At 35.9% G+C, this 21,123-nt stretch overlaps 2 protein-coding genes and 1 pseudogene across 5 annotated transcripts; 1 reads left to right on the top strand and 2 right to left on the bottom strand.

The window, feature by feature from the left end:
- Positions 1–1,950: 1,950 nt before the first annotated feature.
- On the top strand, positions 1,951–4,375 carry LOC137952964 (protein LIKE COV 3-like). The gene is made up of 6 exons (XM_068800105.1): positions 1,951–2,101; positions 2,455–2,507; positions 2,816–2,925; positions 3,314–3,481; positions 3,569–3,793; positions 3,906–4,375. Exons 1-6 carry the CDS (start codon positions 1,964–1,966, stop codon positions 3,983–3,985), a joined length of 774 nt encoding a protein of 257 aa, XP_068656206.1. The 5' UTR covers positions 1,951–1,963; the 3' UTR covers positions 3,986–4,375.
- Positions 4,376–10,422: 6,047 nt separating this feature from the next.
- On the bottom strand, positions 10,423–11,930 carry LOC137952887 (receptor-like protein kinase ANXUR1; annotated as a pseudogene).
- On the bottom strand, positions 10,423–20,174 carry LOC137952885 (ATP-dependent DNA helicase DDM1-like). 4 transcript variants are annotated; one of them, XM_068799987.1, is made up of 17 exons: positions 20,022–20,174; positions 19,706–19,801; positions 18,862–19,230; positions 18,678–18,758; positions 18,154–18,500; positions 17,889–18,075; positions 17,597–17,772; positions 17,361–17,430; positions 17,089–17,278; positions 16,817–16,921; positions 16,629–16,723; positions 16,427–16,546; positions 16,142–16,261; positions 15,900–15,998; positions 15,717–15,818; positions 12,577–12,820; positions 10,423–12,140 (listed from the first exon to the last, which is right to left on the bottom strand). In XM_068799987.1, exons 3-16 carry the CDS (start codon positions 19,177–19,179, stop codon positions 12,578–12,580), a joined length of 2,253 nt encoding a protein of 750 aa, XP_068656088.1. In that variant the 5' UTR covers positions 19,180–19,230; positions 19,706–19,801; positions 20,022–20,174; the 3' UTR covers positions 10,423–12,140; position 12,577. The 4 variants fall into 4 exon arrangements, with proteins under 4 accessions (XP_068656088.1, XP_068656087.1, XP_068656089.1 ...); XM_068799986.1 differs by lacking the exon at positions 10,423–12,140 and having other exon boundaries at positions 12,194–12,820; positions 20,043–20,079; XM_068799988.1 differs by lacking the exons at positions 10,423–12,140; positions 16,427–16,546 and having other exon boundaries at positions 12,194–12,820.
- Positions 20,175–21,123: the final 949 nt, after the last annotated feature.

Below are 21,123 nucleotides of genomic sequence, written 5' to 3'. Positions count from 1 at the left end.
AAAACTTAAAGCCACTTTATCATGCCTGGGTAAGAAAACAAAATCTTGATGTTTCCCAAGATCACAAAGCTCTCAAGACAACTTAGAAGCTTAAAAGATGGAACCAATGTTTTTAAACTAGACCACAAGGGATGACCAAACCTATTATGCCATTGTATTGCATCTTAATTTGTTGTTGTTACAACCATTAGAACTTAAGGGTCCAAGAAATAGAGTCCTTTCTCACAACCAAAATCAATCACCCATTTATCTTGTCCTAAAAGGCACAATAAGAAATGGAAAAGGTTAGAATGAATTTCTTGGCCAGTTCCTTAGACTTTAGTTTGAGATCCATCTGCAATAGATACAAATCAGTTTGTAGCACATGGAGACAAAGAAGATAAATTTCCAATTTTACAAGTAAGATGTTCAAATGTTCCAAAATCAATGATCTAAGGTGAAGAATTGGAACACAAGATAAAAGAGAAGATACAAAGCATGATCAATAAACCTATGTAAGCATGATTGACCAACCATAATCCTGCTAGGCCAGTGTATAAAGTATGATTGATCAATCTGCTACAAAAAGTTTAAAAAATACTTTGATCAATGATACGATCGATTATAAGGCCATAGGAACTCCAAAATATAATTGTTGGAGGGTGATTTATGGATCAATAAAAAGGTGTGATCAATTAACTCTTTTATGCAGTTTTTTCTACAACGGTCTAAAACAAATAGTTTTACCAAGAAACTTATAAATGGGGACCTGAACTCATCCTTCAGAATTCATTGATCATTTATTGGCAAACTTAAACTTTCAAGAAGTTTTCTCATGCGCAAATTACTAATGTTACCCTTTTATAAGAGAAATCCCGATTGCAACCAAATTTTAAAAAAATCCTCATGCAATTCTTGGGATTCATAGTGTTAAGTTGTGGAACCTAATTAATGCCATACGTAGAGTCAGCACACAGATCGACCTTTGCGGTAAGGTCGTCGTGGGGAGGGGGAGGGGGGATATTTTGATTACTATTTAGTAAGGGTAGTTTGGGAATTTCACCTTTATATTTGGGTGCACCTTAATTAGGGTCTCCATCGAGAATCCTGAGTTACAGGAGTGAAAGGTTATTTATCTTGTAAACTACGTCATCATTATTGTGAGTTATTGTAACGGCGAAAGACAGGACGTAGTCTCACCTTGAGGGGAACCTATATAAATCTTATGTTCTTGTGTTTGATATCTTTTCTTCTTCTGCGATTATTATTGCTCTCATTAGTATTGAATTAGTGCGTCTAATTCTTAACACTTAGTTCTTCCAAGGCTCTAAAAACATTATTATTCATGCTTAAAGTGACGGAAGCTTGGAGACACTCCGAGAGTGGTTATCTTTTTCAAGGGAGGTTTAAGGTTTCCTTTTAGAACCGTTAAATCTAGAAGTGAATTGCCCATTAGAGCTAGAGTCTAGTTGTATGTGATTCTCTTTGAGATAAATTGGAAAGTGTAATTGAGTATTAAAGTTGGCTTGAAAACAGTTAGAATCTTTTTTATAATTTTTGGCCAATAGAGCATATTATTGAATCTTTCTAAGTAAGAATTTTTATGCGAGGAACATCGAAAACAAAAATCTTGATCTCATTGTGGTGTGTACATTTTCAACTTAGTTTCTCGATTATTTTTGTACATTAAGCACTAAATTTAAAATTTTTATTCTCAATTCACGATTTGTCTTGAGATGCCACGTAGGCCAACACTTATGAAATGGCTAATAATGAACATACATTTTATGGCATAGAAGACTTAGGACATGTGGGTGTGAAATAGATTTATGAACGAATCGGGTTGCCAAAACACTCTACAAGGACGCACCGAGTCTCTGCTGAGTCCTGCATCAACTCAATGCTCGATTCGCACGATGGAAGCAATCCGTTTCTTCATAGAGTTGGTTATACAGAGGACAGAGACGCAAAAAGACCTCAATCGATGGCTGGGCGAGAGAAAGAGAGAGATAGAGAGCTTCTCATCCCTGTCGGTGGTTCGCATCAATATGGCTCCTCCCCCGTTTCGTCTCCTCCCATTATCGCTCCTCCCGTTTCTTCTGCTCATCATACAGGCAGAGAGGTACACAAGTTTTCTTCAAATCTCATTGTTTATGAATGTTTTGGGCTTCTGTTGATTTCTCGTTCTGGATTGTCATAGTGCCTTGTTTCCTCTTTTTCAAAAAAAATTCCTCTGTTTTCTCTCTTCTTTTCTTACATTGCATTGTTGAACTCACGTCCTGCTCCCTTAATCGATACAGGTTTGACGCTCCTTTTGTTTGTCTCTATTTTGAGTTTTTTTTTTTTCAAAATTAGGAATCGTGGGAAAAAGTGATTTTTAATTTATATTGATGATGTTTTCGTTTCTTCATCTTCAGTGATTTTCTTACATTTTTATGGTGAAAAGACTTGGTTATTGTGGGTTGTATGTCACAGGCAGTTTCGAAAGTCGTTCGGAGTTGGGCAACCAAAAAGTTCATGTCTGGAACGTAAGTTCTTCCCTCAAATTCTTTCATGTGAGACTAGAAGGCTATCCTTGTTTAACTTAATCCATGATTACCGGGATATTGTTTGTATCCCTCATGATGCGCTAGGATGATTCCGGATGCATAACATTTTTCTGGCCTCAGAAGCATCCTCCACACAGAATCACACGTTAGAAGGATAACCTGAACTTATGGAAAGCTCATGGAAAAGAGAGAAATTTCTGTGGAGATTGAAAAAAGAGGCTTGATTCACCGGTTAGTTTCTATGCTTGTATCAGCTGTTAATGGTTTGTCGTCTTCTTCCCTTGCAGTTTCATTCTGCTTCCGATTGCAATAACATTTTACATCACATGGTGGTTCTTTCATTTTGTGGATGGCTTCTTTTCTCCCATCTATGCTCATCTTGGAATCAATATATTTGGTAAGTTCAGTTTGCTAGCCATTGAAGTCAGTTAACGGCAACCCTTAATTCAGTTAGCATTTGATTCGTGTCTTTTTGCTGAAAGAAGATCACTGTAACTTTCAATGGTTAAGTCTGGATGCTCCTAGGAGTCAGAATTTTTAGATGCTCTAATAACTAGCTAGATGAAAGTAAAACAGGAAATGGTTCTCTATTTTCCTAAGAACGAAGCATTAATTTGTAGGATTAAAAACGAAGAACAAGGATTTTATCAATTGGGAACTAATGAAATTAGATGTTTTTTTCTGATTCTCACCATATGCTTATAGGAGTCCCTAATTGTATGTATGGTACCTACCGGAGAACATATCAGCAAGATTTAAAAACCAGATGTGTGGCAACTTTGCAGGTCTCGGATTCATTACTTCAATCATATTCATCTTCTTTGTGGGTGTTTTCATGTCATCGTGGTTGGGAGCTTCTGTGCTTGGTCTGGGAGAATGGTTTATTAGAAAAATGCCACTAGTGAGCCAAATCTACTCTGCTTCGAAGCAAATAAGTGCAGCAATCTCCCCTGGTAAACCAATTCGCCTTTTCCCCAGAATAAATTCTAACAAAAAGTTTTCTTATACTGTTGAGGCTCCTTAGCATTAGATGATCACAGATCAGAACTCCCAAGCTTTCAAGGAAGTGGCTATAATCAGGCATCCACGTATTGGTGAACATGCTTTTGGCTTCATCACAAACACATTGGTCCTCAGAAGTAGCGTCGGTGATGAGGAGCTTTGCTGTGTCTATGTGCCCACCAACCATCTTTACATTGGAGACGTTTTCCTGATCAATCCCAAGGATATTATCAGACCAAATTTATCAATCAGGGAAGGGCTTGGTAAGAATCTTGCTTTGATCTTCTACTGTCCAGAGCCTTTACTTCAATTCACAGATGCAAGTTTTGGGTGTTTTATGGTCCTTTTTATAACTTGGGATTGTTTTCTGTTCAGAAATAGTTCTTTCGGGGGGCATGTCAATACCTCAAATATTGACAACAATGGAGGTCCAACCCGTTATGGAACGTGCATGACCTGTGAGGAGTCCGTGATTTGCAGGCACGAAAGGCTAATTTTTCGTCTGAAAATCTAGTTCACACTGCCAAGTGCTAGCTGCAGTGTAACTGTTTCTGAAAAATGGATGGCATAAACCTTGATCCAAAGTTTCAACTGGTGGTAATCAGGATTTGATGTTTTCAACCATCACCTGCCAGCCTAAGAAGAAGAACAATGCAGATAATTTCTGACTGTAAGAGCAATCGTAAGTTTCAGCTCAAATGTGCTTGATGCTTTCTTTTTGCCTTAAACTATTGATAGCTTTTCGATTTTAAGAGACAAGAAAACTTTTTCCTCTAATCTTTTTTAGCACAAATTATTGAAGGGGATAAAGAATTAAGTTTCCGACAATTTTATCCAATGGAAAAATGGCCAAAAAGAAAATTTGTCTCCATGAACAGCACAAATCTTCATGATTTTGATAATAGGGTAGCTGGATGCTTTTCCTCTTTTGATTTTACATTCTGCAACAACCTACTTCCAATGTTATTCTCAAGATATTGGTATGCTCCTCTTTAAATGAGAAATCATAAATACTGCTATGAACAAGATGATTTTCACACAAAACCCCAATTGCTCGCATCAAACTAAACTTTTATTTATAATCTTAAGAAAAAAACACATTTAGGTTTAAGTTGAATCGACTGATTGTTTGTATTCTAGAATTTAAGGTGTTTGGAACATAGAAAGTGAAAAGCAAAGAAAAGAAAGAGAAAAAGAAATTTTTTTTTTTTTTCTCTTGTTTGGATGCTATTGGAAAATAAGAAAGAAAGCAAAAGAGAACCACACCAATATCTTGTTTGGATGCACAAGGAAAATGGAAAAGAAAATAAATTTTAATAATTTTAAATTTTTAATGATTAAAATTATATATAAGCCTAATATCTAAAATATCTATGAGTATTAAAATATTATCGATAAAATTATTTTTATCAATTAAAATCAATATTATCAAGATTTTTATTTATGAATATTACTTAAAATGTATTATAAAAAAATATTTTTTAGTGAAATTATACAAGTATAATAAATTGGAAACATTCCCTTCGAACCCTGTAGTTTTTTGAATGCTCTCATGAATGAAAGCCATTGCCATTTTTTAGAGGAAAAAAAAGTATAATAAAAGATGCTAGGTATGAATGAATGAAAGCCATTGCCATTTTTTAGAGAAAAAAAGAGTATAATAAAAGATGCTAGGTATTCTGTACAAATTAGTCTAAAACTCAGTAGATGTTGTTCACATCTCCAATATGGTTGCACAACAGGAAGTTCTAGAGGAGTTACCCCTCTCACTAGCAGATTCTTCGAAGCAATCACCTATAAAATTCCCAAACCACTAGTCAATTCAAGTTGCAACAAATGAATTTGAAGACAAACTATTTCTTTTTATTTCTTAAATTATATCTAGACCAAGCATAAATATTTGACATTTTGTTGCTAAAGTTATCTACACCAAAAAAAATATTTTACAACATAGAAAAATAACTAAACAATCACAAAAAGATATACAAGAAACTTTTAGAGTAAAAACTCCAAGCATAAATATTTAATATTTTGTCGTTTTTAAATTATGTTAATATGAACATAGGCTTATTTGCATGGATTGTTGGAGACTACGCTTGAATATATGGTCCAAGGGATCAATGATACACCATCCCAAAATAAAATTTCACTATTTAAAGGGCAAAATAGTTGAAGGAACATGATCCAAAAAATCTCATAAGTGGTTGATAAAATGATTTAAGGTCAAAATCAACATCCACAATTCACATTTTGACTATGACATCACACAACCACTACCATTCAAACAACAATACCTTCATACTAGTTGATGCCTATGTTAAGATGTAGTATGCACATGAATGTCAAAAACTTAAACCAAGTAATAAACTTAACCATGTCAATTGGACCAAATGCATAATAAAGTTGGGCACATATAAATGACTTTATCTACGAGAGTAACTGTTGTGATTAGATAAACAAAAATATGAAAATTGATAAGAAAAAACACCCAAAAGAGTAGCAAAGACTTTTTTTTTTTAAATGCAGGAGAAAAATCTTATTGCTTTTAATGTTGAATACATGCATCTAATATTCTTTATCAATATATGTAGGTTTTGAAAAAGTTGCTTGTGAAAGCTACATTAGAATGAAGGAATCTTCTTAAACAATTAAGCTTCTCGATATCCTTGGTCATTAAACAATAATGTCTCATATTTGATATGATCTTTCTCTTCTAATCTTTTTTTAATCTGCTTTAGAGCACCAACATAGGTAACACCATAAACTAAAGTCATCACAGTCTGCTTGACCAATTTTTGGTTCACCTTAATTCTACCAAGTTCTTAAAAACGTCAATTTGATTAGTTCTTTCAATATATTAGTTTGAAAGTAAAAATGGAGAGGATATATTGCAAAATAAAAGTTAACCTGATCTATGAAAATTTTGGCCAAAAAGGCAATATGTTATATTTTAGGATCATTCAGTGAGTCCTTTCTCATAATGTCAAGAACCCTTCATATTGTATGAACAAAATAACATGTCAGCGTTTTATTACCAAAGATAATTGAAAGTGTTAAAATAAATAGAAAAGTGGATTTCGTTTGTGTACACTAGTCATCTCTGACCAAGTAAGTTTTGACATATTTAAGACGAGGGAATCTAGTGCACCTGTGTACAAAATATCCAGCCTCCCCATCATACTGAAATGTAGAGTAATATAGTGAAATGTGAAATAATATAACTTTCAAACAAAACCACTTATGTTGTCACCACCATCAACTATGTACAAGTTCTTGTCTATTGTAGCACTTGCACATGACCAGCTCTATCAATCACTACTTCACCCTAAATTTGCGGTTATGACCATTCCATATGTGATGAAATGATATGGAAGAGTTAAGCAAGACAAGTTTGATGGCTGAGAACAAATAGGTCTTAAAAGATCTATTAGAATGTAAGAAGTGTAGTTTTGGTAATTGTACTCATGTAAGTCCTCTCTCTTTTAGTGTCAACTATTGTTAGTTATGAGGTCGATTGGGCACCTTATTATCACATTAAGTTATGTTTTTATGGGGTTTTTTGGCTGATAGGGGCATTTTTGTGCTTGCATGTAATTTACTTACCCTTCTTACATTCTAATAAGATCATTTAAACACTTTTTAATAAGCTTTAGCCATGAACCAATTATTCATGAAAAAACAAAGCCAGTACTCAGGTGTGTCTACAATTATTAATGTAAATCATGAGAGAGTGATCTGCATAACAAAATTGAACAATCCACAAGGCTCATTTTGATTTTATGATATCTTTACGAGTTGAAGGAGTTCCCTTTCCATCTTTTTCATAAAGCTCAGTTTCCAAGTCATAGGGAGCATCAAAGAAATTTAAGAATCTACTTAAGTAATATTGCATGTCATTCTCATAAGATTACTTGAAAAACTATTCTTTTCTTTTCAAACCAATGAGTAGGGAGGATTCATTAGAAAGAGCTCCCAAGAGAGAAAGTACAAAAAATGGGAATTGCATGGATTTGAAAAGCCTATTGTTGAGTTGGATAGTACCAATGACACCAGAGCCAAAATTTTGTTAGACCTTTCCATCTTTTTCATAAAGCTCAGTTTCCAAGTCACAGGGAGCATCAAAGAAATTTAAGAATCTACTTAAGTAATATTGCATGTCATTCTCATAAGATTACTTGAAAAACTATTCTTTTCTTTTCAAAACAATGAGTAGGGAGGATTCATTAGAAAGAGTTCCCAAGAGAGAAAGTACAAAAAATGGGAATTGCATGGATTTGAAAAGCCTATTGTTGAGTTGGATAGTACCAATGACACCAGAGCCAAAATTTTGTTAGACCAGGTAAGGCATTCGAAGTTCAGATTTTGGAATAGTTTGTTCGAGTGACCATTGATGATAGTAAATTGGCTCTTTAATTCAGGGTCATGTTGGTTTTGAAGGGTTAGTCTTGTTTCATAGAGAAAGAATCCAAAACTCATTCAAGCCCGTGATTATGAGGAGAGATTTTCTATCTATTTTAACCAAGTTAAAAAAAATATTTAAGATTTCATGTCTCCCTTTGTAATAAAATAAACTTGAGTTTAAATGCTTCACTTTCTAAAAGTTTTAAATCAAATATTGAAAACACAAACCAGAAATGAAAGTAAAGGAAGATCTATGACATTCATTGAAAACTTGTAAGTACTTCCAAATCTCATATACTATTCTAAGTTACAACATCAACAATTGTAGACAATGAACATAGAATGGATTGGACACTAACACTATAGGGAGAAAAAGAAAAATAAAAAACAAAGAAAACTTAAGAGTACATGGAGAACTCACATACCTGTGTTGGCCTAGGTGGCTTCTCAAGACGGGTGAATTGAGTTTTTACAATTTTAAACTATGGAAGATAAAGTAAACAAAAATGCAAATAAGGAGAAAAAAATCACATACCATAATTGAACACTAAAAGTTTTGTTATCAATGTTATCTTATTGGTATTCACCACCCAAGAACCCATGCTTGGAAAATTTCACTAATAATCTCTCTATTAGTTTGGAATTGCAAAAAAGAAATTTTGGCTCTCCTTCGAGCCACGTGTATGCTCAAATACATGATTACACTAATATTTTTTTTCAAAAAATTAATTAGATTCTAGCTCTAGTAGGCGTTTCTATCTAGATTTAACAAGCTTCTAAATGAATTTATCAAGAAATGAAAATTTACAAAGAAAAGTAAAACTTACACCCTTTAAAATGTGAAAAGTTAACCTTCTCTTTGAGAGTTCCAAGCTTCCAGCTTTTGATGCACTATGGAGTAGATAGGAGTTTGTCTAAGATATATGCAAGGAGTTGGAAATGAGAAAGGAATGGAAGAGATATGCAATAGGCTCTCTCTTTCTCAAAATAGAAATTAGGAAGGAATTTTAAGAGAATGATAATGAATTGAAGTAGGTATGCCAATAAAAACTCATTAAGTTCTCAATGAAAGGTTTAGTGGGTTATTTATAAGTTCCTCAAGCCAAACTAGTCAATTTTTACTCATTGCAAAAAGTTGATTTTATATTGATCAATGTAAAGTGATTGATCGATCAATCGTGTATAATGACTATATTTTTGTCAAAAATTGACTTATTGATAGATGGAATGATCGATCAATATCTTCTCGTTGGGTTTGAATTTTAAGTTGATCAATCCATATACAAGGTATGATCGATCAATCAGAATTCATATTTGTAGTACATAACAAGTATGATCGATCATGTTTTATGTCCCTGGTTGGCAAAATTATGTATGATTGATCAGTCTAAAGAGGTTGATAAATCGATCAACATGAATTTATATTGCCTAGATAGTATTGATTGATCAATCCACTTGGGTTGATCGTTTATACTTTACAACACAGTTTGGACATGTTCTAGATGATCGATCATGCTTTAGATTTTTTGCTTGTGCACTTTTGGTTGATCAATCATTGACAGATGTTGATCAATCATTCCAGTGCCAGTTAACTATACAAAATTTTAAAGTATAGAATTTTGTGATCCTAAATGATTTTAATATGTGTGAATATATATATTCTGATAAAAAACATATTTGAATACAAATGTGACCTAAAGCTCCAAAATTTACATTGTAATTCAAATTTTGGAAGGATTGGGCCGTTCTCTTTCATAGACTGGGTTTTGACATTTTTCAATACATTTTAAACTCTAGTTTTAGTTATCTACATCTTTTTTAGGGTGCTTTTCGTGAACACTTTGTCATTCCATGGAGCTCAAGGTACTTGAGAAGTTTGTGCCGATTCATTGCTTAGACCTTTTGAGTTTTCTCTCTTAAAGGAAATGCATCAAAAGTACTTGAATTGTAATTTTTAGCTCAATTAAGTTTTATTATCATCAAAATCAAGAAGGGAGTCAACAATCGGTCAACAACTTAGACTCTTGGACACCCTAAACCTAAAAGGATAGCATAAAAGTATATTTATTTGCATCATCTCAAACCCCTACATAGCACAAGCGTGCACAAGAAGCAGAGATATTTAGAAGGGGAGAAGAAATAAGAGCAACATAGATCTAAAAAAAAAAGTTGAAATCAAAATGAGAGAGTGGGAGCAAAAATGGAAGATTGTTGAGATAATCGGCATTAGAAGATGTGTGTGTGTGTGTGAGAGAGAGAGAGAGAGAGAGAGAGAGAGAGAAGAGGGGGAAGAAGAAGAGAGAGGTACCCTCATATCAGTGAGCATTTTGCACAACAAAGGGAAGGAACGGAGCTTGGCTCGTCTCATTAGCAACAGAGGATCCAAGGCAGGGTCTAAAATAAAAAACATGCATGATAAAATTCTCTCTAATTTGTCTTTTTTTTCTTTTCTTTCAATATTCCATCATTTTTTTAGAGAAAGTCTGTTAACTAAAGAGAAAAAATGACTTTCTCTCTTCTTTTCTCTCAAGGATCCTTTGCTGTCAAACAACCGAAAATGACTCTCTTCCATTTTCTTCTCTTTTTTGTCTGGTTTCCAAACTTATCTCGAGGGTTTACCACTATTCTCTTTCTGCCCCCTCCCTCCAAGTTGAATTTATGGGTATAGACACTAGCATAGAAGAATTTATTCTGGTTTAAATGCTCCAAACCAACTGCGGCAGCTCTTCCGGTCACGCCTCCTATCACTCTGACGCGATGAGTACTTGACCTGGCTTCTTTACCGGCCACAAACATGGATTCCACCTTAAGAAGCATCGGAGAGGGGTCAGGGTTTGGCCCCGCCAAGCTCCCAGCCGTTTCGTTGCCCATTGAGAACGGAGTCGTAAAATTCAGGCTTCATGTCGGCGTTCGGATGCATGACCACAAAGAGCTGATCATCCCCCGACAAGTCCTGAACGTAAACAGCGTAGTCCTTGTGAGTCGGTTCTCCTTTCGCGTCCGTCCATGCGATCACATCGGCAGCCTCCCCAGCTGTCTGATTGTTCAGAAAAATGTCGAACACCCTCTGGTTAATCTTGTCAAGCTGAAGCTCGCAGAAGTGCAATCTTACCACGTAGGTGTACTTCGCATCAACAGTGAAGACCCACGTAAGGTTGAAGTTCATGTTCACTTTTGGATCAGGCCCCATGGATCTTCTCGAACTGTAAACATCACGGGAAGCAATATAGTCGGGCTTCGGTTTCTTTACCCCGACATTGTTGTCGGCAGAGAAGGTGACCCGGCGCCAAAGATGTAAGGCGAGTAGACTACCATGCACGAGAAAGCCCAGAGTCATTAGCCGGAGCAATGAACTGCCTGCCCACGTTCAATCTGAACATGGTCTGCAATGTGGAGGCTCCGACTTCAAATGTTTGATCTGAAAACCCAGCCAAAATCGCAGGAGAATCTAAAAATCGGGCATGGAAATTACCTCGATGCCATTGATGAAAGCGTAGAAATTGTTGTACTTGTCGGTGGGAACGAAGGTGAGATTGAGAGTGGAGGAGGAAGGGCTTAAAGAGTATTCCTTCAAAATGTAGGCCTGCGCGAGGGCTTGTGCTGTAATGGCCGCACTGAATTTGCTCAGAAGAGCATATCCGTCGGCCATAACCGAGAAAAAGGAGTCGAAGGCATCGAGACCACTGTAAGAGGAGGGATAAAAGTGCAGTCTCACCCAAACTGTCTTTCTAGAATCCGAAACTGGTAGGAAGAAACTTGGTGGAAGATCCTCGCGGACATGTAAGGGACTTCGGAATGGAGAGCTGGGTCTTGATATTGAACTCTGGCCAGGAGAATATCGCCTGAAGAAGAAGCAAGATAGTTGGTATTCTGCTTACCATTCTCCCCCATCCGCATCTGTACCATCTGTGGTTGAGCCGCAGTTGAGAAGAACTGAGAACTTTGCTTTTGTTGGATCAATTGAGAGGATAAAGGCCAGAGAAAGTAGGAGGACGACATTGGGTTTCATGGCAGGAGGGAGAGAAGCCCGTTTTCCTGTACGCCCAAATAACAAGAAATGGACTTCTAGCCTTTCTGCTGCTCTGGATCGAAATGAATCAAGTCATTGTTCTGCTCATGGAGATGTGTTCGTTTAGGAACGGCAGAGATAAACCCAAAAGAGGGGAGAGGAAAGTGGGCTTCTTTTCTCTTTTCTTTCTTTGCTGCACTCTGCGAATAGAAGTGGTGCAAGAAGACGGTTGGAGACATGAGACTCAGAGGGAAAACCGAAATTTCATTCATTGATTGGTCAGAATCTCGTAAACCAATATTTAGTGACCAAACTGGTGCTTGTTAGTTCCAAAAGAAGAATAAAACTAGTCTCATAGTAAATCCCTTCCCTCTTTACAAAAAACCTATACAGAAAGCCAATGCTAGTAATGGCAAGAAAATTAAGTTTTTCACTGACCTTCCCGACACAAAATCACACGGTTTTGAACTTCATTCACCACAATTAGTGCGATCATCCCGACTTACCCACACTCTTCAACAAAATCATGTAGGATTTCAACGTTCTCCCTCAGCAAAACACTGAAGCAATCTTGCACTCCTAGATATATCCCACCAAAATTTTTTCACTCTAAAGAGAGGACCAGAAGCATAGTACCTCAACTGGTAACGGAGGAGAGCATGCTACTGCCACTTTTAGATGGTATAACCACCTCCCACCCAGCTCCTTTAAGAGGAAGAGTGTTGACATTTGGCACGTTGTTACTGTTATCGTCTATGGAACCCGCCGCCAAGTCACTGCGGTCCAAGACCTTGAGAAGATCTTCGTCACTAATATCCGTCTGAATTAGCTTGTCCTCAGCGTCTTCTGCATCCTGAAGCAAAGCCAATAACTCATATTCCTGCATAAAACACTGAAATGTCAACATGGTTTACACAAGTATCCATGATAAATGAAGACGGTAAGTGAATCAGATGGACACAATCATAGATAAATGTTAGAGATTTACATGATTTGGAGTCCCAGGAGAATAAAATACTTGAAAAGTCTTTTTAGTTTCTTTCTAGATACTCAAGAAGCATCATGGTAGACAAAAATCTTGAACTTGAAAACTGTTGAAAAGTATAACTAGGTTTATCCAACTTGCTTTGTTTTCTAGGAAAGTCATTTCCAGTAGAAAGTCAATGCCTAGGGTTAAAAGAGATCAGGAACATAGATGTAATTTTTTGTATTGATTAAATTATAAATAGAGGGTTTTGTAAGCCCTACTCTCCCCCACTCTCTTCTTCCTGCAAAGTCCAACCATAACCAGATATTGTTCAACTTCAGAACAAAGCGAGTGAAGAAGAACAAGCAGATTTCACTTTATCCCTAAGGGCCAAGTCTTTAAGCAGTAGCAAGCCATTCTATGACCACATCAACTCCATCTCTTGGAACAATATACTGGTTGACGTTGGTGATACATTCCAGCCAACAGTGAATATACACATGTATAAGCCATTAATTGATGGCTCACTCCAAATTGTAATGTACTATTTTGAAGTGCCTTTCTTAATAATTCTTGTACAAGACAATTACCCAAAAAAAAAAAACTTCAATAAAAACATACATTTATTTCCTTGAAAATATAAAAAAACACAGGTTCATAAATGAAAAATCACCAAGTACAACTAAGAACTGGTGAAGAGTAATTAATTTTTCATCCTGTAGAGAAGACATCCTTGTCTGTTAGGATTGACATCTTGATGGAAAATAACAACCAAAATCAGCATCTGCTTCATGTTGTGTATTACTTAAAAACTAATTTCACTTTTACGAAAAAAGTATTTGCTAGATTATTTCCACCTTCCATGATTTTAACTTTCCATAACATGAAGATGTAACACAAAGTGAAATGTCGAGTCATGAAAAAAAATTGCATGACAACCTGGACAACAAGATCAATTCCGCTAGTAGCAATGAAGAAGAAATACCATTAGACATAATAATTCCAGTGATGCAGGACAAGGCATAATTTTAATTGTCGTATCCGAATGTCGGTTAATTGTTAGAATTAAAAAGTGAAAGGAAAAAAAAATGAGAATTTGGAATGAAAAATAGGAGAATTGAAAAGAATAATTTAGAAGAAGAAAGAAAGAGAAAAAAATTAAAAAAGAGGACGGAGAGACCAGAAACATGGTGATTTTATTAATTCATCTTCGAAATTATTTTCAACATCCTATTATAGTCTATAAATAAATAAAATTAAAATTAAAATCCAAAATGGATAAGAAAAATGGATAAGATCACTATCTGATCAAATCCAATAAAATCAGGAAAGAGAAACTAAAAATAAAATTTAAAATTCAAAATTCAAAATAAATAAGATCATTATCTAATCAAATCCAGTAAAATCAGAAAAGATAAACTAAAAATAAAATAACTATAAAAATAATTTCAACCATAATTGGTGGGTCCACTGAGGCCCGATGGGCATACTAGTGTCCCCACCAACGTCTGCTCACAAATCTCTTACATTAAACTATTTTATCTATCTTTGACAATTGTTAACCCACCTTTTCCAAACAATCCAGCACAACTTACATCCAAGTCATTTGTAACCATTACTTCTTAGTAGGGGTGGCATCGAACCGAGCCAGTTCGCAAGCGGCTCGAGCTTGGCTCGGTTCGATTCGGTTTATCTAGATCTCAAACCGAGTTCAAGATCCAGATCAGGCGTGTTTAAGTTAACGAGCCGAGCTCGACCGAACCATGGTTCGGTTCGAAAACTCGCGAGCCGGCTTGTTAACTTAACAAGGGCCCGAGTGCAAAGGCGGGAAGTCTCTTCGAGTTCGTTCCTCCCCCCATCTTTCGTTCTCCCGCCTCCGTTGAAGAGGTCCCGCCGATTTCTTCCTCCCCTTAATTCCCGAGAAATTAATTTCTTCTTCCCCCTGTCTGCCATCACTGATTTATCACTGCCGAGCCCCTCCTGCAACCTTCTCTCCCTCTTCTCTGTCTTCGTCTCTCATTCCCCCCTCTCTGATGCTTTTGCCATCACTGTCGCCCAACGTCCTCATCGCCTCACTGCCGCCATCCACTCTGCTCAACCACCATCGCAGGCTTAATATACAGAGGTTATGCCCTATTTTAAGTAGAGGTCATGCCCAATTTTATGTATAATTTATGCATAATTTTATATACAATTTATTTGACATGTATTTTATGCAAAGTTTTAAATGTAAGTTGGAGCTCAAACTTGTTAAAATTATAGGGTTCGAACTCGATTACAATTTTAGGCTCGAGGCTAGGCTCGGCTCGAGCTTGAGTTCGAAATATTTAAATCAAGACCGGCTCAAATATAGGCATGGTCGGGCTCGGTTCGATTCAATGCCACCCCTACTTCTTAGTGGCCGATTGACAGACAAGGCTAAAACCTTGGTTCCTAGGTCTTTGACAAAAAATGTGGAAACCATCTCAAGCAGCTTCTATATTTTTGCGCAAATAGCTATTTTTTTTTATCTTCCGTTTGAGAAGTTTAGCTTGTTGTATAGGTCAAGCAGCCACAGCCTCTCATACAAAATATTTTCCACTCTCATCCCTATAACCAGCCAGTCTTTAAATATCCTTTCTTTAAATGCCTTCTTGAGCCTTACCATTTAAGTACCATGATTCTTTCTTTGTTTACTCGCCCTTTTCTGTTGAAGGACATAAAAAATAAAAACAAAACATGACAAAACTACGAAAGAAAGACAGGGTGAGAAAGTGAAAGAGAGAGATGGAGAAAGGAAAAAATTACTAAAAATTAGAGATACACTAACCTCCAAGGTGTTAGCTTTACTTCTCTCTTGCTGGAATTGTCCTTTTCCAATAACCAATTGCTCAAGTTTCAACTTCCCAAATGCTTTCTTCAACATACGACCCTGGCATAAAAGAATAATTACCTTCTTCCCAAAAAATTGTGAAATAAACTTGGAAATAAGAAAAAGTCCTCGTTGAAATACTTCAACAGAGTGAGATGTTGCCAGCCTGTAAACATGAACGGGCCGAGTCTGTCCGATCCTGTGGCATCTATCCATGGCCTGCAGATCCATTTGAGGATTCTGCCATTCCAGAGTCGGAAACAAAAAAGTAAGACACATAATCAAATATTCATTTTGTGGTTTCATAAGGCACTGGCTTCATTAATCACAGCTTGTTAAGATGAACCGTAAAATAAACTAGACACAATAGAAGGAAAATTTACCCAGTCACTGTCATAGAGTATACAAGTGTCAGCTGCAGTCAAGTTGATACCAAGCCCCCCAGCACGTGTGCTTAGTAGGAATATTCTGGCATTGCTGTTTGAATCATTGAACTCCTGGATCTATTAAGAATATGAAAAACAAAACGTAATGAAGCAGCAACCATAACAAAATGAAAAAATATTTTAAAAATAAAGATAGAATGAGGTAAAAAAAAAGATAGACTTCTTGAAATGAAGAAAGTATACAATAAAAAGTTGGAAAAAAAGATTCTATAAATCACCTACTTGTCTTTTCCTTTCATCCAATTTTACTTTTCCATCAATTCTAAATACTTGAAGGCCTTTCTCACTAAAATAGTAATCAATTATGTCCAAAACCTTACTCCACTGTGAGAAAATTAGAACCTGCAATGTGCAAAGTGTATTATGTTGAGCTCTCTATTTATTTGGTTGTATTTTTCAAATGAACCGACTGTTACAACCATACTTTGTGCTTTCGAGCAAGCAGTTGTGCCAATAATCTGTCAAGCAACTGAAATTTGCCACATTGTTCCACTAACTCTTGAATGGGTGGATAAGTATCTGCAAAAAAATGTAAAGAATACATATAAAGCTTTAGAAAGCCCATTTCCCAATTCTCATCCAGACACATTCAACTGAGTACACAGAGCATACATGATCCATCAAAATCAGATTCCAAAAGGTCAGGATGGTTGCAATTCTTTCTCAGCTGAACTACCAAGTTATTCAGTTTTCCTTTCATGCCAGGCCTTCCAAGAACTGCAGCACAAACTACAAATTAACACAACATAATACCAAAAAATAAACACATCAAGTACCTTGTTTTTTCAGCTATTCATTCTTTAGAAAAATACTAATCTACATATTAAAAGAGAATCCTTTTTTGAATATCAGATGCCAAAAGATTACTATGAATATTTGCTTACTGTTTTCTGTCTTTTTCATCAAATGGTTCTCCAGTGTTTTGTTCACAAGATGTTCCTGTAACTGTTTTTGATGCGCAGACATATTAGCATATAAAATGATCTCCTTTTTCCGAGGAAGCATCTGCTCTACATCTTCCTTCATTCTCCTCAGAAGAAATGGCCGTAATATCGAATGGAGCTTTGATATCACCTGAAAATAATCATTTTATTGTTGAGCATCTTCTATTGCATCTGCACACTAATTGACACAGGATGTATATAGCCATACACACTTGAACCCTTCTTTTTTCTTCTAACTGCTCCCCCTGGGCTTCATTGCTGCACTTCCCTGACAGATCGAACCTGAGAAAGAGATTCCACCACAGAACATATATCAGATATCTTCAGATCAGTAGAAAACTTTGTTTCTTATTTAGCAAATACATTTCAAGATTTCCAACTGCCTGGTAATTAAATAAATGGAGTAAAAAATAAAAGGAGAATGAACTAGATACTCAAAAGTATATACCAAGATTCAAACTCTTCATGAGATGAAAATATATCAGGCAGAATAAAATTCAACAATGACCAAAGTTCAGCCAAGTTGTTCTGCAAAGGTGTCCCAGTCAGCAGAAGCTTGTTATCTATAGGGAACCGTCTCAACTCTCTCAATAGTTTGCAGTGTGTATTTTTTAACCGATGTCCCTTCAGAGAAGTTTTACATCCACATAAATTAAAATATGTCAAAGCATTAAAAGCTTATGCTTGAACACAACAAGGAAGGGGAAGGATAGAATAAAAAAATTTATATAGATTACTACCTCATCCACAACAACATATTTCCATGTGTAACGTGACAGATGTTTCGAATCATTCATTGCAATCTCATAAGAAGTGAGAATAACAGGAAATGTAGGACTAATTGCTCTAGGCATATGCCTTTGTTGTATCTCCTGTCTTTCTTTTCTTGTCCCATGGTAAAGAATGACATTCATTGAGGGCACAAACCTGAAAAACACACTTACTGGAGTATACATAGCTGTTACAAACTGTTAATAGCTAACGAGTGGCAATAGAGAAGTTTACCTGGAGAACTCATTTGCCCAATTTGAGAGGGTAGAAAGGGGCGCTATTACTAAATATGGCCCATGCAAGCCGTTCGATTTCAAATGTGACAGAAAGCCAATTGTCTGAACTGTCTTGCCAAGTCCCATCTGATCTGCCAAGATCCCATTGAGACCATTTTGCCACAATGATATAAGCCACTTCACACCTTTGAGTTGATAAGACTTCAATCTTCCACCAGTCAATAATGGCACAAGTTCAGTCTGCTCTTTCTCTATTCTTTCCTCTTCAGTGATGCTAGGATCTTCGAGAGTTGCACATTCTTGGGATCTTGTCAACATCGCTGCTACTGCTGTTTTAGCTTTTCTCTAAGAAAATAATTTACATGTAAATATTTTTAGAAGACCACAGATGGCTAAAACACAATATATATAATATATATAATTCCACCTCCATGAACAATAGCTTTGGAAACTACAAACATTATAGACCATGCAGATCACTTGGGAGAAACTAAACCAAGAAGCTTAACAAAGAACACTTACAGCGTTGTGTTTTGCACTCGCCTTCCTCTTCCTGCCTCTGCCTCTCTTTTGTCCCTTTTCAGCTTCATATTCCTTTCCATTCTAAGAAAGACAGGAAACAGTAAGATCAGGATTGTATTACAATTTAATTATCAAGCTAAGAGATGGAAATGAAAATGCACTGAAATGGCGCTGAAGAACTTACAAAAGTGATGTCTTCCATATTTTCGAGCAAGAACTCTGAATAGAGCTGAGTCTGAGAGAGAAGCTCATCCAATTTACTGAATTGTGTGTCATTAAGTGTTGCATGGGCCCCATCCATTTCCAGCTCCTCTTTCACCCGGATCTGTTGCAGTTTCTTCTCTTCTTCAGCCATCGCCCTTGATATAAGGGAAATGTCTCCATTCTTTTCTTCAGAAAAGACATCTCCTGGCATGTTATCCGGGACACTCTCCTCCTTCACTAGTGACCTGTCATCTCCCTGGACCTGGGTCTTTGGGACAAGAGGATTATGTATGCCCATTGTTGGAATTCCGACTTCAGAAACTATAGCACAGTTATCCTTATGAGTTTCCTGTGTATAAAGCAAAACAAGACTATTGCATTAGAACAATGTCAGAAACAACAAAGCCTCGATGCAATATTAGACCACCAAATGAATGACCAATAAAATCGATAAGCCAAACACCCCAAGAGAACTACTAATGAAAGGAAGAATTGAAGCTAGCAAACAATCATTTTAAAACAGGAAACAAGAAAATTATAATGGTTACAGCGATAGTAAACTTCCTAAATATTCTGCAACGTGCTGAAGCCAAATGGCATTTTGCAACAAAAGAGGAAGAAATGGTTAGAAATTTTGGAAAACCACACGAGAAGATCCGAAGCTTTGTCACCAACTCGGGATATTAATAAAGCGAATAGCTAACGAGCAGAGTTCCGGTAGAACAAACTTTTTGAGTAAAGGCGCATATTTCGTCGGCGGGGTGATCTTTTTGAAGAAAAAAAAGAAAATAAAATAAAACAATAAAGGTGGAAGAGAACTAAACCTCATCCTCCAAAACCGAGGTCGGGGAACCAGCAGCTTCTTCATTTTTTGTCACATTCTCCGTGGCTATTTAGTGCGGACGATTGAAGACTTGAACCTAAAACAGAAAATCAATGGTTAAGACGCGATCAAAAGAAACACAATAGATACATATAGCAAACAAACCAGAGACAAAGCCACAAAAAAATTATAAAAAGAAACAATACAAATGAGGCGCCATGTTCATACGTAACAAAAATTCGAATTCTAAAACCCTTTTTCTAACGGGAAAATAATAATAAATAAAACATTTAAGAAAAAAAGCAATCGCTCGGTACAGAGATCGTAAGAGAAGAGACGAAGGAGGAGACGCCAAGGTGGTGTTCCGAAATAGCGGCGAAGTAGAAGAGCGAAATGCCGAGTGGAGGCGTGAGCGATCAAAGCCGTAAAGTTTTGGGCGGGAAAAAATACGGAGGGAGTCGAAGTCCGGAACAGACGCACAACATGGTGAGATCGAGCGAGCCCGAACATGCTTCGAACATATTTCGAACTCGAGCCTCAGAAGCTCGAGCCCAATAATTTTAACGGAATTCGAGTTAGAATCAAAACTTTAATATTTATTTAAATTTTTTTTAAAAATACATGTCTCAAATATAAGATCTAACATACATTTAATACTTTTTAAAATATATATATCAAATAAATTATATATAAAATTACGCATATATTTTACATAAAATTGGACATACATTTTATATAAAATAGGAATGACCTCTACTTAAAATTGGGCATTAGGGTGACATCAAATCCAGCTAAGTCCGAACCTTCGTATATTCGAGTTGAGTTTGATTTAAATATTTCGAACTGAGCGCGAGCCGACCATAACCTCAAGCCTAAAATTGTAATCGAGCCCGAGCCTAATAATTTTAACTAAGTTCAAGCTCGAGCTCTAGTAGAGTTCGAGCTTAACCTACATTTAATACTCTAGATAAAATATATGTTAAATAAATTATATATAAAATTATATATATATTTTAAAAAAAGAATAATATGGGAGGTTCAGGATTGAATCTTGATAATGGATTAGAACGTATCAATATTAATCTTTTTTACCCCAAATGTTGTCTAGCTTATTTTGTATTTTTTGAATCTGGCCATAAATTTATTATGACCTCCTTAATGCCCCTGGTTGAAAATTTATATTCTAGGAAAAATTAGAAATGTTTTTTCCTATGATACATATTTCCAAAAAGTCATTTAAATAAAATCCTATTACTATTAGTGACTTATTAAAAAATTATAAGAAATATTTTAAATTTTTTAGGAAAGTTAAATAGACCTCTTATTGCCTCTTCTAGGAAAATAAATAAAAATTAATAATCCATATAATATATTACTATACTTATTAATAAATTTTTAATCAAATAAAATATCAAACAC

Source organism: Aristolochia californica, unplaced genomic scaffold, assembly GCF_029961685.1.
Source record: "Aristolochia californica isolate CCGP_79_NKW_82.1479 unplaced genomic scaffold, dmAriCali1.0.hap1 SCAF_16, whole genome shotgun sequence".
NCBI classification, from domain to species: Eukaryota; Viridiplantae; Streptophyta; class Magnoliopsida; order Piperales; family Aristolochiaceae; genus Aristolochia; species Aristolochia californica.
The sequence above is the reverse complement of the archived record's forward strand: the minus strand, read 5'-3'. Positions and strand labels throughout refer to the sequence as shown.